Below are 25,131 nucleotides of genomic sequence, written 5' to 3'. Positions count from 1 at the left end.
TTTAACCACAGTGCCCTGACGATATGTTAATTGATATGTTAAGTTCCTCTTGTCCAATGAACATCGATTTTTACTCCATTAAATTAATGATATGGATATCTGTGATATAGCCTTCCTTTAAGGCACAATCTCAGTGGGGCTCAATGAGCCATGCGTCCAAGGAGTTCTGCACTTACACTGCAAAAAATGACTTTCTTACGTAGTATTTTTGTCTTGTTTTCAGTACAAATATCTAAAAATTAAATAAAGATGTTTTCCTTATGAGCAAAATGACCTAAGAAATTACGGCCCAATTCTATTTCTCTGTCTTACCCCTTACGCCTACCCCTTAGTTTTGCACGTTCACGTGAGAGTAAGAGCTATCCCAATTGGTGTTTGCCATGCGTGGCCATTGTGCTTTCACACCGGCTGCGTTTGCAGCGCATACTGTGCAGTTTAATAACAGTATAAAAATCTCAAGTTCACAATACACAATTATAGACATAAAAAGCCCATGGCACATTATTACATCTGTTTCTCTGAAGTTTTACGTTAAATTAAAAAATCAATCAGTGATTGACAGCATGAAGCAGTCGATCGTGTTTCCCTTCAACAGATTAAGCATAAGATTTAGATTTATAGATGAGTCTATTTCTCTGAAGATTATTAACTTCTAGATAGATGAGGATGAATTTAGTGCTGGGCAGAGAGTAAATGACAGCGCATTCTTCTGGCTACAGTGTGTTTTTAAATATTTCTTTGCTTTCTTTAAAATTGCTCAAAGTCATGACTGTTTGAAACACACTTGGCGTCACATTCATGATTTTATGATAAAAGAGTCGATCGCAAAGGCAATGCCGGTAGATCGCACATAAGTTAACTGTAGGCTACATGATGCTCCATGAGCATAGGAAAACAAAGGGCGAAATAGGCATTATGAGAGGGGCCAATCACATCAAAAGCGTTTATTGCAGTTGCAGGCCCCTTTTTTGAATGATATTCTATGGACAGGGAGAGTTTGCGCGCTGTTTAAGCTATGTTTACAGTATGCGCTCTGAACGCCTTGCGGTCTTTGTCGCCGGCCGCAGCACACACCTTTGAAGGAACGCTGAGAGCGGAGAAGTGCCCGACGTCATTCGTGTCTTTCCATTGTCCAATCGAATGAGGGGAGAGGCGGGCCTTACGTTGTGGTGAGTGAAGTTTACAGTTGCTTTGAAGAACCAGACTCCACTTGCTCACTCTCTCCTGCGTGTTTGTGCACCTCTCATCCTTAAACAAGGTCAGAGCAAGCGCCCTCTTTTTAAAGTTTCTGCTAATATGACAGTTAACAGCAAAAGAGCACCCACGCTTCAATATTTGATTGACAAGACAGCTGACTCGGTGGTTGCCTAGCAATAGAAAGCCGCATCGCACTGCTCTTTTTTTTAAAGAGAGGCTTCTCATACTGTTGTCTTTTTCTAGTTTGTTTCACTAAACTGCATCTCCGCTATTTTAAGCAGTACTTGACATGTACTCAAGGACTTTTTTAACTCCTCAAAAAGAATGGAGTAGCCTAATGGGGACAGCCTTAAATTCAATGTAGAGATATGCAGTATAGTCCCAATACGCTTTTAAATTGTCATAAAAAAATTTAACTGTGTTTTTTTTAGCAGGTAGATCTTGTTGGCTTTATCATTTTAAAAGTAGATCACCACACAAAAAAGTCTGGACACCCCTGATTTAAACCATAAACAATGCACTGCCACTGTAATTCAGCGTGAGCAGCGCAGCAAAAATAGAGCCGACGCCGAAACGACCCCAGCACTGCTGCTTCAGCGACGCTCCTGCCATGCGAGCCCGCCCTGCTGAAGCGTGTGGTGTGCATGCTTTAACTTGTTAACATAGGCGCCAAAAAAACTCACGCGCTGCTCATGCTTTCTGTGTGAAACCAGCGTTACTCTTAAGTGAACGTGCAAAACTAAGGGGTAGGGGTAAGACAGAGAAATGGGATTGGGCCTAAGTCAAGGTTTTAGACCAAAAATAAACAATTTAAGTGAAATTGTGGTTAAAACAAGGAAAAATATCTGTCAATGTGGTGAAAAGAAATCACCAAAAATCACAAAAAAATCTTAAGTTCTTAAGAATTCAAGAAGAAATATCTCACCCAGATATTTTATGCTTGTTTTAACCACTTAAATTGTATATTTTTTGTCTAAAAACTAGAATTTTTGGGGGGGTCACAACACTAAATTCAAGAAAAAATTGCTTACCCAATTGGCACATTTTTTTGCTTGTTTTATGCACAAAATCACTTAAATTTGATATTTTTGGTCTAAAAACTAGAATAATTTTCTATAGTCGTTTTGCTCATCAATAAAAAGCATCTTAATTTAAGAATTTTTAGATATTGTTACTGAAAACAAGACAAAAATACTAAGAATTTTTTTTTCTTGAAAATCATTTTTGCACTCTAAAAAAATGCTGGGTTCTTTTTTAACCCAGTATTGGGTCAAAAGGGGATGATCCTAACCCTGGGGTTAAATTAACCAAGAAAATTTGTAAATTTTACCTAATGGGTTGAAAATAACCCAGCATTTTGGGTTGAAAATGTGTAGATTAAAGCAAATCACAAACATCACAACAGTGCTAGCTAACACTTTACTTTTATCCATTAAATATTTAAATACACCAAGAGTGATATTCTTTGTTCATATCTATTATTTACTTGTTTGGTGGATAAATGCATTTTTGCATGTTTAGTTAAATTTTAGAGGACATTTTAAACTAAAACCGAAAACAGATTATTTTGAGTTTACTTCTACTGTGTGTTTTTTTTTTTTACTGTGGTTTTAATTGTGCTATCTGCTGCTGCTTAGTTTTCCACATGGCAACATAATGCTTGAACTGTTTTTGATGTTTTTTCATAGGTTTATCCTTGTTAATTCTGAAATGCAAGCAATATTAATGTACTGTATTTGAATAAGGCCCTATACAAAACCCGACTACACATCTGAAACATTGTGCATGTTGTTTGCAGAAGTAGGCTCTCAGGGGAGAGAAGGTTCAGCTCATAATGGATCTTTTATATACAGGTCTCCCTGTGGGGGTTTTTGCGTCTCATTTTAAAGCATCTAAATTATATGTTATTTTCAAGCACGCTGAGCTCTATTATGTACACAAAATACTGCTGTATTAATTGTTGCTGTAATTACGGCAACTATTACACATGCTGCTTTAAGCGTCAATGCACAGCATGCACCCAACTGTAAACATACGTATATATACTGGTGTAGAACGAAAACCCAGCTGAAGTCATTTATTTGTAATTTACATAAAATCATCCTACATAATTACATTCTGTGAAAATATACCTTCATACTGACTAAGTAAAGCCCCTTTTCACTTTTGGTCCGTGACACATTTTTAATGGTCCAGTATTCCAGCACCTCTGCTGACCCACGAACCGTTGTGACCCCAAGGTATAGAGCCTTTGATTTAATGCCAAAAGTGAAGATTCTGACAGTACAAAGACACACAGAGTTGACAGGTGGCTGTGCCGAAAGCAGCTTCCTGGAACATGTAAGGCCGGCATTTCAATTCAGCCCCCTTCTCGCTGAGGGCCAGTGGGGTTTGTGAGAATAAGCAATGGTATATGTCCTCTGGCACTGCCTACATCAGCAGTCAGTCACCATAGTGACACAAGGATCTCTGTTACTATAAAGCTGCACTTGGCCTGAGGGGGCACATAGAGGTATTGTAAGTGGCCAATGAACATGTTCACCTACCTGCTAGTCTGCACACGTGCAGCCTCTTCTCTACAGTACCTGTTATCTTTGGAGATGCTTATGAATAAGTGTTTGAAGAAATTTTTATCTAATTAACATTAAAGTAGTCAAAAAGTTGACTTCAATCTTTGACATGGCCTTACTCATTCAATATTAACCCTCTAAGACCCAAATATAGAAAAAAACTTTGAAAAAATATTTTACCATTTATATGTTGTTGTAGGAGTACTCTAATGCAAAAATTCTGTAGCAGAATTGCTGTGATTTCACTCACTGTCTTAACAAATGTTAATAATATCTAAGAGTTACTTTGCAGGGTGTACTGCTTATGTACCCCAATAATAGTATCCTATATATCCATATACATAATCACACAATACATAATAACCAGACAAACCATATTTTTATGAAAAATCATTTATTATAAAAATATGCTCATTTTGTATTTACAAAACCAGATAAATTGAAAGAAAACTGATATTTACTGTATTTAGCTGTGTTTTACAGACATATTCAGTGATAGTAATCCCATTTTGTTGTTTATGAAAACTTTTGGAAACTGTACTCTTTGGTTATATCTGTCAGAGCCATGATCATGTCTTCTGACGCAAACCTTCGGAGCTTCTTCAGTGGTATATGAAAAGAAATAGCATCATTAGTGATGCCAATAACAGAAAGGTTTTGTTGGCGTCATGTCCACATTATCATCATATGGGCAGACAAAGTTTTTAATTTCTCTTTTATAGTTGAGAGGAATCACCACATTCCTCCTCATCAGTTAAATCAGAGTCCCATCTCACAGTCACTTTTTCCAAATTTGGATGATATAAATGACATCATATGCATTGTAGATAAGACAGTCCTGTCTGGTAGAATTCGGAAATAAAAAACACTGATTATTTTCATGCTTATTAATCTTGATGCAAATCAATTCCAATCACATTTATACATTTTAAAGGATTCACCCATTCCACAGAATTCACACAATACTGTTTGGCAAGCTTATTGTCCTCTATTTATAATGCTAATATCACCTATACCCCCACCCCACATTCCAGAACATTATCACCTGACCCTCATGCAGCCAACAGATATTTGAGCAAACAAAGCCCAGCCAAGAAAAGAGGAACAGCTAAGAATATTTTATAATAAACAATAAGATACAGATAGTTTCAAATATTGCCACATAAATACTTTCAATTTCTCAAAAAAAAAAAAAATTATTGATTTCCTATAAACGTATTTAATAATCTTAAAACTCAAAATAGTATCAAAGATACTTAAGATCAATATTATATTTTGTTGCTATCAAAAAAAAAAGATAAAAAAGTACATTTGTAACAGATTAGAAGGACAGTTAATTCATGCAAGGTGCACAGGTAAATTTTGGTACCCAACGTTGTAAAATTCCAACATTGACATAACAAGCTCAAAATCGAATATAATCAAAACATTCAGCTGTATCTTAAAATCTACATGATCTAGACACATAATTAATCACAGAAAAAATATTTAAGGCATTTTACATACATGATTGTTGATTTATTTTGTCCAGTAAAAAAGGCTATGTTCTTCAAGGCAGGTTTGCAGGTTTTGTAAGTTCACGGCCAGGAAAACAAACCTATTTACAAAGTCTTACTTTTTAAGTTGTGTAAATGTAGGTTTAAAGAAAAAAAAACATGTATAGGTATACTTTATTAGGTTTTAAACTGATGTTGTAATATTACAACCGAGGGTTTTATAGGATTAAAGATATCAAGGTTATATTTTTACCGAATCTTTTTAGGTTATGTAGAAAAAAAGTAAATCACATAAAAATTCTTATTCATAAAATGTCTTTTTGTCTAAGTATCATTGTAGATTGGTTTCTCATTACTGAAGTCATAAACCATAATGCATGTTAGCAAGGCCGTAGCTATGGGAGAATGTTGGGCAATATACCGTACAGTCATTATTTGATCATGCATATTAATGATGCTTTATGGAGGAGAGGTATTCCTGTCCAGTATGTTATTCTGGACCAGATGTTAATATTTCCATGCAGACATGTTGTCATGGATCTCACATTTTTATTTAATCATTAGAAACTTTTGACTTTCGATGAAATGTGACATTTTTATATTTGATGGACTGAATAATTTTTTACTGCATATTATGAATAGCAATGTCACTTGGGAGCTTCCAAAAAAATTCAAATCCGAACAGGCCATATTCCAAGGAAATCACATTGTCAGGTTTTTTAAAGATAATTAGCTCCAAAACAATCACTCTGAGCTGCCCGCTTCTAATTTTACTGTTCGGGTGGGCCAAGAAATGTTAGCTTTGACAGGATGTTAGAGTAGGATTTTCTCTTGCACATGCCAAACTGTCAGGTTTAGGCTGGATGTCGGGGCTCTGGGGTTGTTGGCATGACACCGTGATGGCCAAACCAGTGATGGGGTAAAAGGAAAGCTCACTGGTTTTAGTTCAATGGGCGGCATCAAGGACCGTTGTAGTTAATAGGAGATTCGGCTGCCTGTACTGTATGCCAGGTCCAACTTTCTGTCTTCACCAATGATGCATTATTTAGTCTTACTAATGTATTTTAAAGATCTCCAGGCTGAAAATAGTACAGAGAAAGCACAAAATCAATACAAAGCTGGGTTTGTATTTATCTGCTTTGATGGTTGTCAGCCGGTTGTGATATCCTCCTTCGTAATGGATGCTTCTACGAATGAAACTCCATATAGATTTTAACATTATTTTGAGGTATATACATATATACAGAGAGATATAGAGAAAGAGATGGGGGGTATTATATATAATAAGACTCTTATATCTTTAGTGAGCTTAACGTAGTCTGAATCTTAAAGCCTGTGTAAAGTCAATTGAGAGATTTGTTTTAAACACATTATAAATGTTAGAAATGCTGAACCACATAAAAAATGTAAACTATGTAATACTGAATTGTGGGGTTAGACCATCAAACAGTTTTTCCATTTCCCTGTTTTAAGGATTTTTTAGGCGTGCCTAATGATGCCTCGATGATGCACTGGAGCCACCAAGCATGGCTCCGCCCCTAACACAATCACGCGCATCAATTCAAGTTGTAGGGGTAATTAAAGGTCCCATTCTTTCTGTGTTATTGAAGCTTAAATTTTTTTACAGTGCGCAATATAACGTGTTCATGTTTTACGTGTAAAAAAAACGTGGTATTTTTCACACTGTTTACTTATCTCTATAGCTCTGTTTTCACTGTCCTAAAAACGTGCTGATGTCTTCCTTGTTCTATGAACTCCCTCCTTCAGAAATATGTATCAAGTTCTGATTATGTAGTTCGTTTAGTGTGTTGTGATTCGAGAGCAGCTTAGCTTGCCGTTAGTTTAGCTGCCGACTGACGTATTCCTGTGGGCGGAGCTTAGTCAACAAAACTGTTCTAGTGACGTCATTAAAGCAGGAAGTAGAGCAAACGGTTCGTTCGCTGTATGCTTTGAAAGGCAAATTCTGTTAAAGAAAATATATCGCCTGGCAGTGAACTTTGAGCTTTATCATTTTACAGGTATTATTTATGCTATTATACAAACATTACACACTAACCAGGGTTTAAAAATGGGATCAGGAAGAACGTGACCTTTAAAAGTGAGTGAGATGGCAGATTTCCGGTGAGTGGGTGTGGTTTCAGCGCTGACACGCCCCTAGCATTTGAGAGCAGGGAATCTTATTATATTTACTTGGCATTTTTCTATCATTTAAATTTGGCTAGTTTTTGTTTGGTTGGTCATTATCTTACTGAATCTTTTTTTAGAGCAAACACAAATGTTAGTCTAATAATCTAAGCAAACTGTATTATAAAATAAACTGATGTCTGTAAAAAGCATACTTTTCATCTCTGTACTGAAACATAAGTAACGTAATTCTGTAAAAGTATTGCACAGCCGAAAGATGGAAAAAGCAGTTGAATGAGAGCCGGTCTAAGCTCAAGCTGTCGTGACCAAATCATTAAGTGTCCCTGATGCAACATGCTGCTTTAATGTGGCGATCAGAGGCATCAATCTGAATGATATTAACAGTCCCTTATCTAAAATAATATTGCCTGATCTCCATCTCTCAATGTAGTGAGATATACTCCAGATCAAAGGCTACATGGCTTTTCATATACTGATGCATTTATGTAAATATTTTTCTCGAGATGAAAATATCTGTATATACAAAGGCGTCTCACACGCCACATTAGAGCCACCTGTATAAGTATATCATTATTGTGTTAATTACTGAAGCGTGCGATACATAAGTTATCAAAATAGTAGTTTATGTTTAGATCTGTGCTTCAGGTTAAAGGAACACTCCACTTTTTTTTGAAAATATGCCTTTTTTCCAGCTCCCCTAGAGTTAAACATTTGATTTTTAAAGTTTTGGAATTCTTTCAGACGATCTCCGGATCTGGCGATACCACTTTAAGCATAGCTTAGCATAATCCATTGAATCTGATTAGACCATTAACATTGCGCTAAAAAATAACCAAAGAGTTTTGATATTTTTCCTATTTAAAACTTTTGTAGTTACATTGTATAGTAAGACTGACAGAAAATTTAAAGTTGCAATTTTTTAGGCGGATATGGCTAGGAACTATACTCTTATTCTGGCGTAATAATCAAGGACTTTGCTGCTGTAACATGGCTGCAGCAGGCGTAGTGATATTACGCACTGACCTAAAATAGTCCCCTTAGTTACTTTCATTAGCAGGGGACTATTTTCGGGCACTGCATAATATCATTGCGCCTGCTGCCGCCATGTTACAGCAGCAAAGTCCTTGATTATTACACCAGAATGAGAGTATAGTTCTTAGCCATATATGCCTAAAAAATTTGCAACTTTTATTTTATTTTTGTCTTAGTACACAATGTTACTACAGAAGAGTCAAGTTTTATAGGAAAAATATCAAAATTATGCTAATGGTCTAATCAGATTCAATGGATTATGCTAAGCTATGCTAAAAGTGGTAGCGCCAGACTCAGAGATCAGCTGAATGGATTCCAAAACTCAAAAAAATCAAATGTTTAACTCCAGGGAAGCTGGAAAATGAGCATATTTTCAAAAAAAGTGGAGTGTGCCTTTAAAGTATCTTCCAAGAATAAACAGTTTTAGTAAAATGTTTCATATGCACCGTGTACCACAGCTGTCACTGGGGCAGTACCAATTAAAATGGTCCTGATATGTACCATTAGGAACAGATATGTATAAATGTGGCACCAATATGTACCATTGAGATAATAATATGAACTCATTAGGTGCAAAGCTGAACAGTACTTTTCAAAAGGGTACAGCTGGGGTGACCATTTTTTTCTGACAGTGTGAATAAAACGTACAGTATACTTCAAGGTATTGCAGTATGTTAGGAAAACGAGAATTGACCAAGTCTAAAAGACAAAATGAACTGCAGCATTAGGTCAACGCACACTCAATTATTTCCATATAACCAAAATCCAAACTCAATTACCGGACTCAATTTACAGTAATATCATATCACCAGGCGTCTGCTGATCCTCTCAGTACATCATCTATGTGAAGCTGCCGTGCCGTGGTTGACTCTCATTCGGCTGGAGGGTCGTCTATTTAGCAGCTGTTCATCTGTGAGATGAGTCAGAGGAAAAGGTCAAATCTCCCTTCCGCAGAAACCTGTTTGCCCCTCACAGCTGGTATGTGGGGAAACAAAATGTCCTGTTGGAAACTAATGAGAGGGAGGGATGTGAGAAATTGAGGTGAATGACAAAGGGGAGAGAGGTGTGAGCAGTGATCCATGTCTTTTATTTCCTTTTAACTTTACATTCAAGCAGACATTTGTTTTCAGAATTAGATCTTATTCTTTGTACATTAGATATTTACTACACAGGCTTATATACTGTAAAAATGTTTTGTTGGGTAACCTTTTAAGAAAACGGTTACATTAACTGGTTTATTGTAAAGCATTTTTAATAAACACTGTTAGAAAAAATAGTCAAGAAATGGTCCCTAGCTTTCACTGGAGCAGTACCCTTAAAAGGAGACATTTCACAAGACTTTTTTAAGTTGTAAAATTCATCTTTGGTGTCCCCAGAGTACATATGTGAAGTTTTAGCTCAAAATACCCCATAGATAATTTATTATAACATGTTAAAATTGCCACTTTGTAGTGTGAGCAAAAATGTGCAGTTTTGGGGTGTGTCCTTTTAAATGCAAATGAATTGATCTATGCACTAAGGGTGTTTTCACACCTTCCTTGTTTAGTTTGGTTAAATCGTACCAGAGTTCGATTGCTCAATTGGTGCGGTTCGTTTGGGCAGGTGAGAATGCAGCAATCGAACTCTGGTGGGCACCAAAAGCGGACCACACAAGCAGACCGAGACCGCCTTGAACGCTTTCAAACGAACTCTAGAGCGGTTTGTTTGTTGTGAGAACACAATTCGAGATCTAACCGACCTAACTGCAAAAGTACTGCACATTTTGGACTAAACCAGCTGCCGTAGTCAGCTGCGCAGTGCATTATCAGATGAGGAAGTGTTTGTTGACACTTTCTATTAGCACAATGACAGATCGTGGACACACCTGGAGTTGCGAGGAGGTGCGGGCGGAGCCTCAGAAATTTGGTGTCTTCGCCGTTTGTAGTGCATTAAAACGTTGTTTTCAAGTCGCATCTGCGATTCATTCTGAAAATGAACGGTTTGTCTAGAGTGCTGTATGCAAACTATGTATAACAACCACGGAGATATAATTACAGCACGCACTCGTATGTCCACGGTGTCTGCTGTATTATCCTTCTTTTTGTTTACTTCCGGGGTTCCGTTGGAATTTCGCGCACGTTGATTCTGACCAATCGAGAAGCAGTTTAGGAAATACGTTCAAATATATGTGGCCAATGAGTGATGTTGATCTTATCACATTAATTTTGGTTCGTTTCAACTGGTGCGGATCGGACCAATCAGTGTGGTGTGAAAAGGAACCAAAACTGCTAAAAATGTTACAATAATCATTTTTTTGCTTTTGGTCTGGACCAAATAAACCGAACTACAGATGTGAAATGACCCTAAATGGCAATGCTGTGATTGGATAGTGCAGATTAAGGGGCGGTATTATCCCCTTCTGACATTACAGGGGAGCCAAATTTCAATTACCTATTTTTTTCACATGCTTGCAGAGAATGATTTACCAAAACTAAGTTACTTGGTTGATCTTTCTTGCATTTTACAAAAGCACGGGGTCCCAAATATAGCACTTTAAAAAGTTGGATTTTCATAATATGTCCATTGTCCCCTTTAAAAATCCTAATATATACCATTTACATGTAGGTACAGATATGTATACATTTTGGTACCAATATGTACCTTTTATGTATTAATATACACAATTTGGTACCAGTATGTACAGTATAAACTCTATAGGTACAAATGCATACTTTTTGAAAGGGTTCTGCCACAGTGACTGATAGGGACCATTTTTACTAAAAGTGTAACTAAATCACATTAGGATACAACAAAATCGACCATTATGTCATTATAAAACAACATGCTGTTATTTTGTGGAGCCCAAAAGGATCATGTTTTCTATTTTTAGCAATTTTTCATACAGCGAAAGTACAGATTAGGGTCAGATCAGGTATTGAAGTATGCTATCAAAAGCTTGATGTATTTTAATATTTACCTTGTCTAGAATCACTTCTTCAAAAAAGCTGACTGACTTCTTCTGAAAGTTGACCTTGCACTCAGACCATGTGATGTCATGCAGATAAAATAAAATTTAGATGAATGTGTAATCTCAGCTTGATGGACAAGGTTTAATAATGTATGTTTCTTCCCCGACATAAAATGTTTAACCAAGGGCCAAACTTCAAGCAACTGCATTTTAATCATGAGGTCAAACATATTACTCTTTGATTCATATGCAATGTACCTCCATCAATATTGGACCTTACCGGGTTGGTCTATGCCTGCAGCTTTCTGTATCTCATATCACTTGTATTAGGAACTAACAATGATATTATCCTGCAAATGTTAATATTTCCATCATCTATATGCAAATAAATCTGAATATAGCTTATTAAAAATGGATTAAGGGGAAATAATATATGAATAGGCATAACAAATCTGTTATCAGTGACATAAACATTTGCTGACCTTTCTCACTTTAATAGCAAATGTATAGGCAAAGGGCAAACACTATAAAAATGTATAATTTATCATTTCTATAGTGTGTTATCATCACAAAGTCCTTACATCTAAAAAGCTGCCTTGAGATCCCACAGGTAGCATTTAGACAAAAAATGCATTGCAATTCTTAGACATTTTATTTGTTTCCTTGTTTTATCAGTGGCATCGGGATTTTTTTTATATTTTTTTATTTATTATTTTTTTATTTTTGTTTGATCTAAAACTCAATGTGCTGTGTTGTCCTGGGGAGCATGTTTTTATTTTCTCTGTCTCGGCAGCTGATGTCCTTCTAGTGCCCTTTCCTTTGCTCTCTTTATCACATCTGAACATCTGCCTTGGTGGCAGCATGCAGGTGGCAGTGAAGTGGACGTCCCCTGACTCCCTCGCAGTCTCTTAAGCTGCCGCCTTGTACTGATCCTTGGACAAACTAATCTACTGACCCCCTATTTATGTGTCTCTGTCTCTCTCTCTCTCTGGCTGTATGTAGTGTGGCATTCTGCTTAATTTCTAACATAAATGTAGTTGGTGATATCAAGGGAGTGGAATCACTTCTATATATAGGCTTTGCATTTCTGACCCTGCGTGAAACCAGGCTACGGTCTAATAATGTAATTATGAAATGAGCATCAAAGTTTGAATTCACATGGTTTTAGTCAATATTAAAGATATCAAGGTTATATTTTCACAGGATGTTCTTTACACTATGTAGAAAACAGTAAATCACAAAAAAGCTGTTAGCTGGGTTTTCACAGGCAGAACTCCAACAATGCATAACATAAATGAAGTAACAATGAACAACACTTCTAGTTCATGTCAGTTCATGGTAAGTTCAGAATTTACTAATACATTTTCCGACTGATCTCACGGAAAGTCGTGTTAAAGTCACAAATAATTAGATTAATTTATTCGTGTCCATGACACGAAATTCAGCTTTTTTGTGCCTTGAGCACAAATGTCTTTTTCGCGTCACTGAGCACAAATTTCCATAAATCGTTTTTCGTGTCCGTGGCAAGACTTTCTTTAATTTTATGTATTGTTTTCAATTTTTTTTATTTTAAATCATTGTCGCTTGGGGTTGGGGTTAGATTTGGGGTTTGGGTTAGGATGTACTTTTATGTGTTGGTTTCTACGTGTTTTTCTTCCGCTTTTAAAACTATTCTTGCCTTGAGTTGGGGTTACAGTTGGGGTTTGGGTTAGGATGTCTAAGGCCTAGTCCACACAGACACGGGTATATTTATAACCGGAGTTTTCCCTAAAAAAAAAATCACGTCCACACATTCTCGGTTTAAATTAAATATCCATCCACACGATAAAGCAAAAGCACGCTATCAAGCGCTGTCAAGAGCATGCCACGCCAGCAGGCGGGGATATAACCCAAATCGTGTTCCGCAATATAGTGAGATAACTGAGCATTTATCTGTATACATATTAGAAGCCCTGTTAGCACAGTTATTATTAGCAAGATACGTCCGCCATTGCACAGAATCATCAACAAAGCAGTCAGCGGCGCACAATCTTGACGTCAAACACAGTGGATAGCGGCGCACACTCTGACGTCGCAAGGCAAAACCCCCGGTTTTACTCTCTACACGACACCACTGTGACCGGGGTTTCTTAAAAAGCTCACCCTGGCCGGGGTTTTCAAATATGCTCGGTTTCGTTGCCCTGATACCGCGGTTTCGTGTGGACGAACGGCCGAACCGCGTGAAAAAACTCACGGTTATAAAAATACACGTGTCCGTGTGGACTAGGCCTAAAAATGTAACAGAAAGTCATTCTAACCCCAAGCGACAATTGTAAAAAAATAGGAAAAACAATGAGATAACAATACATAAAATGACACAAAAAAGAAAGTCCTGCCACGGACATGAAAACTATTTATAAAAATTCATGCGAAAAAAGACATTTGTGCTCAAGGCACGAAAAAAGCTGAATTTCGTGCCATGGACACAAATAAATTAATCACATTTTTTGTGACTATAACACGACTTGCCGTGAGATCATGTTGTACATTTTTAAATGAAAGGTGTAACTGCACAGTAAATTAAAGGACAGGTTCGGTATTTCACACTTAAAGCCTTGTTTTCAGACCTATTTTTCCAAACGCCTCATACCCGTATATTCTTCCGTTGAGAGCCTGAATAATAAACACTCCAGCCCAGTTGGTGGCGATAATCCGCCTTTGCCAATTGCAGGAATACAAACAACGTTCCCGGCGCGGAGTAATACCATACCTCACAGCACATTTAATACATGTCAATGGAGTTGGACAAAAACTATGATAAAACCTGTTGGAAAGCATCTTTTGCAGCGATTTTTGTGTGAGCATATCAGTGAACACCCCTGACCACTCGGTGAGTTTCACGTCTTTGTAAACGAAAGTTTAATGCATTTTAGAAAGGATTGTTCCAGTGCACCTATAAACCCATGTAGAGGTGGGAGGTGAAACAACAAACACCCGAAAATTCTTGAGCACGAAATTCGAAATTTCAGTCAAAATCGTTCTATTTCATCATAAACAATCTGAAAACAGGGCTTTAAGTGTAAAATACCCAACCTCTCCTTTAACATGAACAATTACATTGGCATTCACAAATATTAAAGAGTTCACCCAAAAACCAAAACGTAGTTATTATTTGTTCACCCTTATTATTTCCTTTGATGCCCCAGTGTCTTTCTTTGTTATTCAGAATCCAAACCAATGTCCCGTTAGGGAAGTTGCGCCACTAGGCGGCCATGTTTGCAATGCCCCCAGGCAGTTATTTCAGCCTTGCATGGCTAAAGTCCTATCTACTTGAATTCTGAAAGATATTTGTGCTAGTGAAACCCGCACTAAAATCTAATTTTAACAGTGCCAAAGTCGTCAAGACCATAAAAATGACAAAATATGTAATTTGTGATTATTGCTGTAAATGACAGATTAAAAACTAAGCCTTTGACATACAATACTTAAACTTTTATTATAAACTAAAAAATTCTGAAATTAATGATTTTATTGACACTACGCTTTATTATTCTGCGAAAAATACCTGAACTTGGCTTCTAAAACATTGACTTTGATCCTTATGATGATTCTTATATTATTCGTTTCAGGAACCTATAAGTGAAAGTAAAAACTGTATAGAGCCCCTCCCACAGTGAACTGTCAGTCTTTATCAATTGATGATTGGTTCTTTTAACTGGAAGGCGGGACTTCCATTGCCAGGGTGGCCATATTAAGTGTTGGACACCAAAATCTTTGCCCATAGCAGATTTTTTTTAACAAAAGTGCTGTTTTAGATTTTCTGGTTATGATGGGAGTGGATGGTGACGCAGAAAACCCTTCAAGTTTTAAAAAATAGGACCCCAAAGTGTTTAACAAATAACTTCCCTCGCCGTATATTTTAAGTGTCCTTTTGAAGTTTGAAGAGGCTGTCACCCCAGAAAACCCTAAACAAACATGTTAGCTAATGCATTAATACATCTTATTTAGATGTACAATGTACAAGGCTTTTAATTCACAGCACTATATATTTTTTCTATTTTAATCATGGTTGTCACTGAAGTCTCCAGGCGGTCAGTTAATTAAATATCTTGTCATTCTTGAATATTACAGGTTGAATTTATGGCTGTATCGTTCCTTTAAATGTCCCTGTTATAAATTTCTAAAAGCCTCCAGCTAGAGTCACAAATAAAGCATCTGTATGGGAGTCTGTTCTCTTAAGACCTCTACGAGACAGATTGTTTTCAGAGATGCCGCATACGAAGATCGGCTTAAATAGAGCAGGTGCAGTGCACAGCAGTAGATAAATCCATAAATGCTGACTTTGTTAAATTCTCAGTTTGTACCCCTAAGAACACGCTTACAAAAGCATACCTAACATTTACAGAAAACCAACAAGATTTATTCCTGTTTTGTTTTTCTCTGGTCTGTGTGTGAACCAAGCGCAAATAGATTTAAGATCAATATAACAAGCAATGGAGTATTGTGTGTTTTCTCCAGGCGCTGGAGGCTGGTCTCCACTGGACAGTGATCATTATCAGTGGCTGCAGGTTGACCTGGGAAGCAGGAAACAGGTCACAGCCGTTGCCACACAGGGTCGATATAGCAGCTCTGATTGGACAACACGCTACCGACTTCTGTACAGTGACACAACCAGAAACTGGAAACCATACCATCAAGATGGCAACATCTGGGTGAGTACCATATTTTTTAATGTATAAGGTAGGATTTTTTTAAAGGCACTTTTAAAAAATTTTCTGTCAGTAAAACTTAAATTGATTTACAAATACAATTTGTCAAGAATTTCAAAAGTGCCATTAACAATAGCAATATGTAAATTTTTTACATTTTTCAAACCAATTTTTATTATCCAGACAAGTTTACATTAAATCATTAAAGAAACAAACATAAAAAAAGAGGAAACATTGCCTGCGCTTTTATCTTTTACATTAAACATTAAACTAAAAGAAAAACAAAACTAAAAGGAATCACACTAACAACAGAATAGCTACCATTCAAAACCCCCACACCCACCCACTCAGGAGGATAAAAAATATAGATGGTCTCTACAAGCGATTATACTTAAAAACTAAGAATAACTTAAAAAAAAATAAAAATAGGCTACACTTGTTCACCCATTATATAATTACTTGGAATCTGGTGAGGATACAGAGTCATTAAGATTTATTTTTGACATTTTTTAAACAAATACTCATGTACAAATCCCCCTGTAGTAGAAAATGTTATTCTTTAAAATTCCCTTAAAATATATAGATGATATATTTTATTTTTATGTGAAAATAATATATTGACTCTACAGGTATATTTAGTACTATTTGTAGAACCATGAATATGCAAATTAACCCCCCCTCCACTCAGTCACACCAATTTGGACAACCTGATCCACTTAGTCAATATGTTGACAGGATTTGTTACAACATGCTTGTGACCTAGAAAACAGGGGCAATTTCAAATCACAATTTAAGACTGTCTTTGGTAAACTGCGGTTTTATGAAGAAAATACTGTACTCAAAAGCAATGAAGTTATTAAATTGCACATGGCTTGTCTTAAAGCATATAAAAACACCACATAGACATACAAACAACATTAATACTTGATTTTCAACAGAGAGGAAATTTAAAATAGACATTAAATAAGCATTATAAGTATTATAGAGATTTTAAACAGTGAAAAAATAAAACCTTGCTAGATGGGTTGCAAATTTAGTTTGCAGTAGGGGCTTGCTAGTTTGAGATCAAATTTTATTTTGTTGTCATCAATAGAAATATAATAAAAAAAACAAAGAACGTGCAAACATTTTTGCTTTTTTTACTTATAAAAAGTCAAAGAAAAAGTCATGTCACACCATTGTGCACTGTCAAAAGTGACAAAATGTGACCCTGCCAAGTGCTTTAAGTGGGCCGGTACGCGCCGGTACTCAGTACCGCCACTTCCAAATATAGCTCTTGAGGGTATGACCATCTCTATGTGCGCCCAGAACGTGCTTTTAGTGTACCGGAACGCTCATTTGCACATCTCTTTAAATCAGAGGTTTAATTTAATCATTTGGCTGCGCTGCCACTTTTCAGAGCACCCTTCACAATGCACGCTTCCTAATTCATCCCACCGAGAGCAGAGACTACATTACCCATACACCCTTGAGTTTTACAAGTTAATAGCGCATGCGTCGCTTTTGCTGCTGTCAGTTTCAACAACTCAATGTGGGCTGGAGAGGTGTGTGTTTGTGTGTGAAACGCGGTTAAAATGAAAAAACAATGAACACTTAATATGCCCTCCTGGCTTCAGACTCTGAGTAAAAGAACAAGGTCAGAATCAGAGGACTCACTGGCTGACATCCCACCAAGCCAGAATGATATCGCTGCAGGTCAGACGCAAGCTTTTTCCAATACCCTTTTGTAGGTACATGACAATCTCCGCTGTCGCGGCTGGTTCCCCTTGAAGCAACTTCGGATTTCCTTGTAGGTGATGTACGGAGTAAAAACATTATTGAAATCGTAATATACATTTAGTTAAATTGCTAAATTACAAGTGAACGAAATTTCAATGAATATGAACGATGTGCACAGGAGTTTTACCACCCACAAAATGAAAAACAATGAGACAAAATAAAGTGATGACTTTCGAGTTTCAAATGGCCAGTATTTTGTTATTCTTGAACCCATAGACATGGTCTTGGGGTCATTTTAAAGTTTTTTTCAACCTCTTTCTATCTGAACAACTAGTTTTAGCATATAACCATGCTGAAAATTTTACTTACATAACTTTATCACATTTTATTTATGTTCAATAGCTCTTTCTACAGTAGCTCTTTCTAAGGGTATTTTTTCAAAATCCTTTTGCACATTTTATTTATGTTCAAGCAAATCCACAAACTTATAAAAGGATTTATTAATTTTTACAAGGTCGTCTGTTGACTGCTGTACATAAAACCCCTTAAATATAGGAGTTGAGTCAGCAAAAAATAAAAAATAAACAAAATAACAGAGTACCGGCACCTCTTTTGGGCCACTTAAAGCACTGGCCAATGGCAATACGTACAGATTTTACGTGGTGGCTAATTCATAACTATTATTAATTTGTAAGACCACATTTGTACATTTAAGCAATTTCACTCGAGTAGGAGTGTGATATAGCTCTTTATTACATGGCTCTCTGGAATGCTTGATTCTGATTGGTCAGTTGAGACATTTGCAGGTTCGTTCTTTTCAAATAATAACCGCTCCAAAATAATAACGCATAGCCGGTACTACTTGCACGAGTAAAATCGCTCCGCGCCAATAAAGATCAATAAAGATTGGTGTCTGTTTGGCGCCCTCTTGTGACAAACACTCGACAACCACGACAAGACACAGACAGCTTACTGAGACTGAACTTGACAAAATAGAGCATGACAGCTACGAAGCCATCACACAAAAAAATACAGAATGGGCATTAAAACTTCTCAAAGACTGGCTAAAACAGAAAAAAATGGAGACAGACAAGTATGAAGCAGAGGATCTTAATAAGGTATTACGATCATTTTATGCATCTGTGCAAAGTTTCGCGGAAGGATAAAAATGTTAATTTAAAACAAATATGCCAATAAAACTTTTCAAATTCATATTCATGTCCAGTTTTTTTTCTTATGTGGCAAGTAGCCGTGTAATAAGCGGGATAATGTAGAGGCAGCCGGTAGTTATTGGGAAATAAGCCCCTTCAGTGTGATACAAGACCCTCCGCTTCGCGTCGGGTCCTGATCACACTGTCGGGGCTTATTTCCAATAACTACCGGCTGCCTCTACATTATCCCTTACATATCATCACGGCTGTGATTAGGCCAGAGGCACGAGGCCACGGCCTCGTGGCTCGTGCCTCTGGCCTAATCACACGACTCCGGGAGCGATATTGCTTTTATACAACAGTTCGACGGCACACGTTTGAAAAACGAAAACTAGAAAGCAACAACGGAGTAATTTTAAAAGCCTCTTTGTTTTGAGAACTACTTCTTCCGCCACAGATTTGAGGGCGGCCAGAATGACAGGTAACACTTTCGGCTGCTTTGAATCTCATATTTACTCAATGGACGGATTCGCCGTTTTTAAATATTAAAATTTCTTGGTCACAAAGTGTAGTTTTAAGATTAGTTCAGTCGAGAATATACATGTATTATATTTAAATCTACAGTTGATTAGTAAAGATAGCGCCTGTTTGAACGTTTGCTTAGTGAGATTCGGTACGTATGAGAACCAAAGCATGAGCGGACGTCAGTGTTCACTCGCCCCGCTGACCACCGCCCTCTCTGGGCTACATCTCTGACAGGGATTACCTGGCTCTCATGTTGGCCTTGTTTGTTTATGATCGTCAAAATGAGATCAAATCACCAGTATTTGGTGTCATGATGAAACTATTACTTGTTTTCTTATTCATATTTAGTGTCTTTTGTGTTGTTATTGTTTTGGCGCGAGGTAAAAGTTAATAAAACTATACTTCTATAATGTTACTATTGGTTTACCATTTCATCTTAACGCGATACGAGCACATTATTATTATTAAATTCAAACTTTGATGTTCCTAATTTCATAATTTCGTCTGGTTTTCACAGACAGGGTCACAAATATGCTCTTACATATGTCAAAGAATTCACAGTTTAATGGTTGTTTAACAATCCCAGTTGTTAACATTAAATGATTCCTAAAACGAAATCGAGATTCAAGACATGCTTTGTGCTATTGGTAATTGACACATTTGTAAGTCACGGTGGTTGTGGTAGCAGGACACCTCTAACACATGCTGTGCTCACCAAGGACAGCTGAAGATCAATGAGTCAAGAGGATGCCTTGATTTCTTCCTGGGTGCTTTAATCAACAGTAAGCAATCAAGGAAGCACTTAGATCCAGAGAAAGACGGTTTGCAGACTGATTTCAGGATTAGCAGCTGATGTACCGCTGGGTTCAGTACCTACGGCAGAGGGGAGTGAAATTATTACTGTGATCCACACAGTTTCTATGTCATTAGAACAGCTTTTATTACATTCCCACCTCGGGTCAGACGATTCTGTCAAAGCTTCAACAAACTGCCAATTTTATCACAACTGAATTATTGCACTAAGACAGTGAAAACTCACCCGGTTTATTAAACTCCAGGTTTGGGTGGACGCTCTGTGAATTGAAGTGCCTTTTCAGGAGATTCCTATAACATTTATAGGTCACTGTGCATTACTGTTTAATGCAACATAGATCAATACATGTATTACGTATGGTTTCAGTTGCTATAGCAGTGTTTGCCTTTCAGCGCAGCAGCAGTGGAGCCTATAAGACTCGCAAAGCTCTTCATTATAGTTCTAGTAAATAGCTTGATTGCAGGACATATGTTTTTCATCTGAAATACAGTAGTCTGATTGCATTCCCCCTCTTGAAGAAATTCACCACTCGTGGATAACCGGCTCTACCAATCATGGTCTCAATATTAAAGATGCAATCAAATGTTTTTCCCAACATCCAGAGTGCAATTGATTTATATGCGGTTCAGTTTTGGACCTGATCATTTTCGCTCCTGGATCATTTTGGGTTGCCTGTATTTAATTTATATTCTTTGACGGGGTTATGTGCTTGAATATTAATTAAGCTCTTTTGTGTCAGTGATGAATAATGGCTAGTTGCTGTGGGTTTTAACAATTTTTTTGCATTTCATTCTGGCTCCTTGTTTAAAGGGAAATTTATGTGATCTTTAAGCGGTGCCGCTTTTTTAATCAAAGTGTCAGCTCAGTGAACAAGGCAATATCCTTATTCGGTTATTTTCAAATAATTTCATCTTTCCTGCAAGGTTAAATGTCAATTCAGCCTGTGGTTATGACAGTGCTAGGTAGAGATAGGAGTGTGTACAAGCTCGCTAAATAACTTTGGCTTATGGCTTAATACTCGCATGGCATTTATCTCAAAGTGACAGTTTGCCATGAATTTCGGTGACATGATATTCTTAGCCTTTAACATGTTCACATCATCAGGGAAAGTGCACCTTGACCCACAGTTTATTTCTGAGAATACACTTTGTATTGTATATATATATATATATATATATATATATATATATATATATATATATATATATATATATATATATATATATATATATATATATATATATATATATATATATATATATATATATATATATATATCGTCGCTGCCTGATGAAACTCACGTATGTCCAAAACGGTAACTTTTCAGAAAGTGAAAAAAACACCGTATATCAAAAGCAGTTGAATGTAGCGTTGTCATACTTGGTACGCCATATTTACATGTAACCATATTCTTGCCAGTGTCATGATATAATCCACATTTGACCAAAATTGAGTTTAAATGGACATGCGTGCATATTTTACAGTAACTTTGATCGATACGCGTTCTTCCGATCATTAATTAGAATGGCCAAGTCGCGTTTCGTATTGACAGATGAACACGCTCAGTTTATTAAATAGCCTACGTCTTGGTTAAATACGCTTACTTTATTTAATATTAATTATAAGTGTATTAAATGTCTCTTGCAAACCATTCAGGGACAATGAATCAATACACTGACATGGTAATGCTACACAACAGGGGCGTCAGTTTGTGTTGAAAAGTAGTGGAGACAAAATATTAGAAAAAACATACTGCAGGACGGGAAAAATATTGAATAACGTGCATCAAAAATGGGCATAGCGTAGGCCAGTCAACAACAAGAAAATAGTCTTAGCAAATTTATAAACCCTCAACAATGTCGAATGTACACATCACACATGTAACAGTCCCTGCAACACCAGCTCAACCGAACAGTGCCAAAGCACCATACCGTTGAAAACAGCAGCGCGTTTAATAAATGATTACAATGAATTTCATTACACATGTACAAGAAAACACACCATAAGCATACAACGCAACACATGTGAGACTAGACCACAAAACCAGTCTTAAGCATCGCTTGATTTTTCAGAACATTTTAACCAAATGCTTTCACAAAGTGGTGGGGAAATCCCCAGCGTAAATATCACCAATGCTAGACAGATACTTTGTTTGCACAGTCCTACCGTAATTAAGTAACTCCTAGATGTTAGTCTGGCGTCCGGGGGAAACGTTTACCTCGAAGGAAAGTCATTGTAATGTTTATTCGGCTATATCCAGTGCTGAGGTTCGATGAAGAGACCGGCGAGATGCTTCACAGGCGGAAGATATGCGGCGTGATTGACAGCTTTGACACCAAACGGGTACGTGAAAATCAGATGACATGATTTCACAACTTTTCATTGGCTATTTAGGTATGTGACGCATACTGTATATGGAAATGAACCTGGACATTCAATCTGTCGAAAAATCTCAAAATCGGCAAAATGAACATACGTGAGTTTCATCGGACAGCGACGATATATATATATACATTAGGGGTGGAACGGTACACAGGAGTCCCGGTTCGGTTCGTACCTCGGTTCAGGCACCATGGTTCTATTCACTATCGGTACAATGGAGGGAAAAGTAAAACAAAAATGAAGAAGGCATTTTTTTTAGTACTTAAGATAATCTTAAAAACATAGGTGTCCTTATCAGTGTTATTTTGAGATGTCTTGAATATGTACTTATATGCATTTAACATACTATATTTTTTTTCAAATATGTATACATCTTTAAGTTTTATTGTACTCATCTTTCATACAAATATAGGTTCAAATGTATTACAAGTGTTACCTAAATACATTTTAAAATTACATTTTGGGCTTATTTCATATAAATGTACTAAAGAACAAAAAAATAGGCTTGTAGGATGAATTAATAGGTGTGTACGACTTCACGAGGCGCTGCAAGAAACGACAAGTGATGACGTCAGAGTAACGCAAGAGCGATTTGAAATCAGCCTCCTCCGCAAGATTTCTCGCGGTACTCTGATGCTGATGGCGCTGCGTAAAGTTGAGCACAGCAAACTTTAAAAAAGCAGCTGAACTCGACAGAACTGCGCCTTGTCCATTAATTGTATATTAGCAGGACAATTTATCTCCTACTTCTCAGCGTGAGAAATACAAAGTCGTGTGAACTGACTGCGTGTGTGTCAAGGTGAATGCGTGAGACTTGAGAGCCCTGATTAGATGTATTTCCACTCACATACCTAACAACTGCTGAACAACGCCTACGCAAAGTCCTCGTCTTTTCCACCACTCTCTCGCCTGTACTATTGTAACTGACTGGAAAACTGGAGTTTTGCCAAACTTGCGATCTTAAAGAGGCTGGCGGAGCGTCTAACTCTTGTGGAACACCACTTGCCATCCTCGCTATCGCTGCTCACCTACTGACTGGACCGGCGGACCCTACAAAAAACTGCAGAGTGACAAAATGTAGACGGGCTCTGATAGAGCGCATACATAGGCGGAGCTCGGCTGCATCAACGCCAATCAGAGCTTCAGAGCTAAAGCGGGGCAACAGATTAGCTGTCCATAAAGAACCCGCGGATCTAACAGTAGTTCCGCATTACATAAATTATTTTGCACGCAAGTTTTTTTTATTTTCATACCGTGTATTCTCCGTTTAAATTCACGCACCGAACCGTGACCCCCGTACCGATTCGGTTCGAAACGAATACATGTACCGTTCCACCCCTTATATATAGGGGTGAATTCTGGTGAGCTGGGACACTTTTGCCAGTCATTTCAATGTCAAAGTGTCCCAGTCTACCTGAATGCATGTGATCACAAAAAGTCTTAAAGGTAGGGTTTCACATTTTGAAAAATGCTAACGGTAGCCGCATAGCAATGAAATCACGATCCCACCCTCAAGTCACATCGCCATCCAAAGTCACGTCTTTTTCAAAACACATGAACACGCACAGATCAGACAGTCACATCTCATATCTCATTCACCAGTGAGAAAACTTTGCAGTACAAAGTGAATAACATTTCCAAAATAACCAACATAAACAACTGGTTTATATCAGAATTAGTTTAAGCACACTTTCAGTTGTGTAGACGTAACATTAACTATATCGTTACACTAATCCGTAAACGAACACAAATTTCATAAGCAACACAACGTTTCATCAAAGTAAAATCCATCTCAATATAAACATATCGTGTACCTACCATACCAAAATAAACAGTGCAATGATCCTTTCAGACCCTTTGCCTCCTGCAGCTGTTTCATCTCGTGGTAAAGCAGTAAAGTTACAGATGTTAATTTGGGTTTTTGCTCTTTGCTGATTCAGGCAGTTTTTGCTGTTGTTGTTATAAAAGATGTCTTTCGTTTTGTGGCTCCTGTGCAGGTTGTCAATTCAGCAGAAAAGTTTGCCATTCTCGCTGTTTACAGACAGGAGGTGAGCGCACGTGAACGCGTCAATGACGTATGGTGTCTGCGTGGACTCGCTGCGTGGTGGGCATTCAAATTGTGCTTACGTATGAGGGTCAAAAAAAGAAAACGTCCGTTCGGACCGAAATCTATGATTGTTTAAAAATTTTTTGGTCTTATGCCTTTCACAGATGACATAAATTTCTACAAATACATTTAAACAACTTAACACAGTGTTTGCTATCAGGATGTGAGGAGACTTTTAACCAGAATAACTAAAAATGTTTCAGGATCAAATCTGTTACCCTACCTTTAAATAGCCATGTATATTTGTAGCAAATGTCAAAAAATACACTCTATGGGTAAAAATTATTGATTTTTCTTTTATACCAAAAATCATTAAATTATAAACAACATGGTTTGACATAACTTATAAAGTTGACAT

The 25,131-nt window shown here is 37.1% G+C and overlaps 1 protein-coding gene across 1 annotated transcript in view; it reads left to right on the top strand.

Moving 5' to 3' along the window:
- The window catches only part of cntnap2a (contactin associated protein 2a), a 459,495-nt gene that overhangs the window by 175,119 nt on the left and 259,245 nt on the right, over positions 1-25,131 (top strand). Inside the window, exon 3 of the mRNA XM_073864211.1 lies at positions 15,885-16,078. Coding sequence (XP_073720312.1) covers positions 15,885-16,078 — 194 coding nt within the window. The remainder of the gene's footprint in view (positions 1-15,884; positions 16,079-25,131) is intronic.

Source organism: Misgurnus anguillicaudatus, chromosome 25 (genome assembly GCF_027580225.2).
Source record: "Misgurnus anguillicaudatus chromosome 25, ASM2758022v2, whole genome shotgun sequence".
In the NCBI taxonomy this organism is placed as follows: domain Eukaryota; kingdom Metazoa; phylum Chordata; class Actinopteri; order Cypriniformes; family Cobitidae; genus Misgurnus; species Misgurnus anguillicaudatus.
The sequence above is the reverse complement of the archived record's forward strand: the minus strand, read 5'-3'. Positions and strand labels throughout refer to the sequence as shown.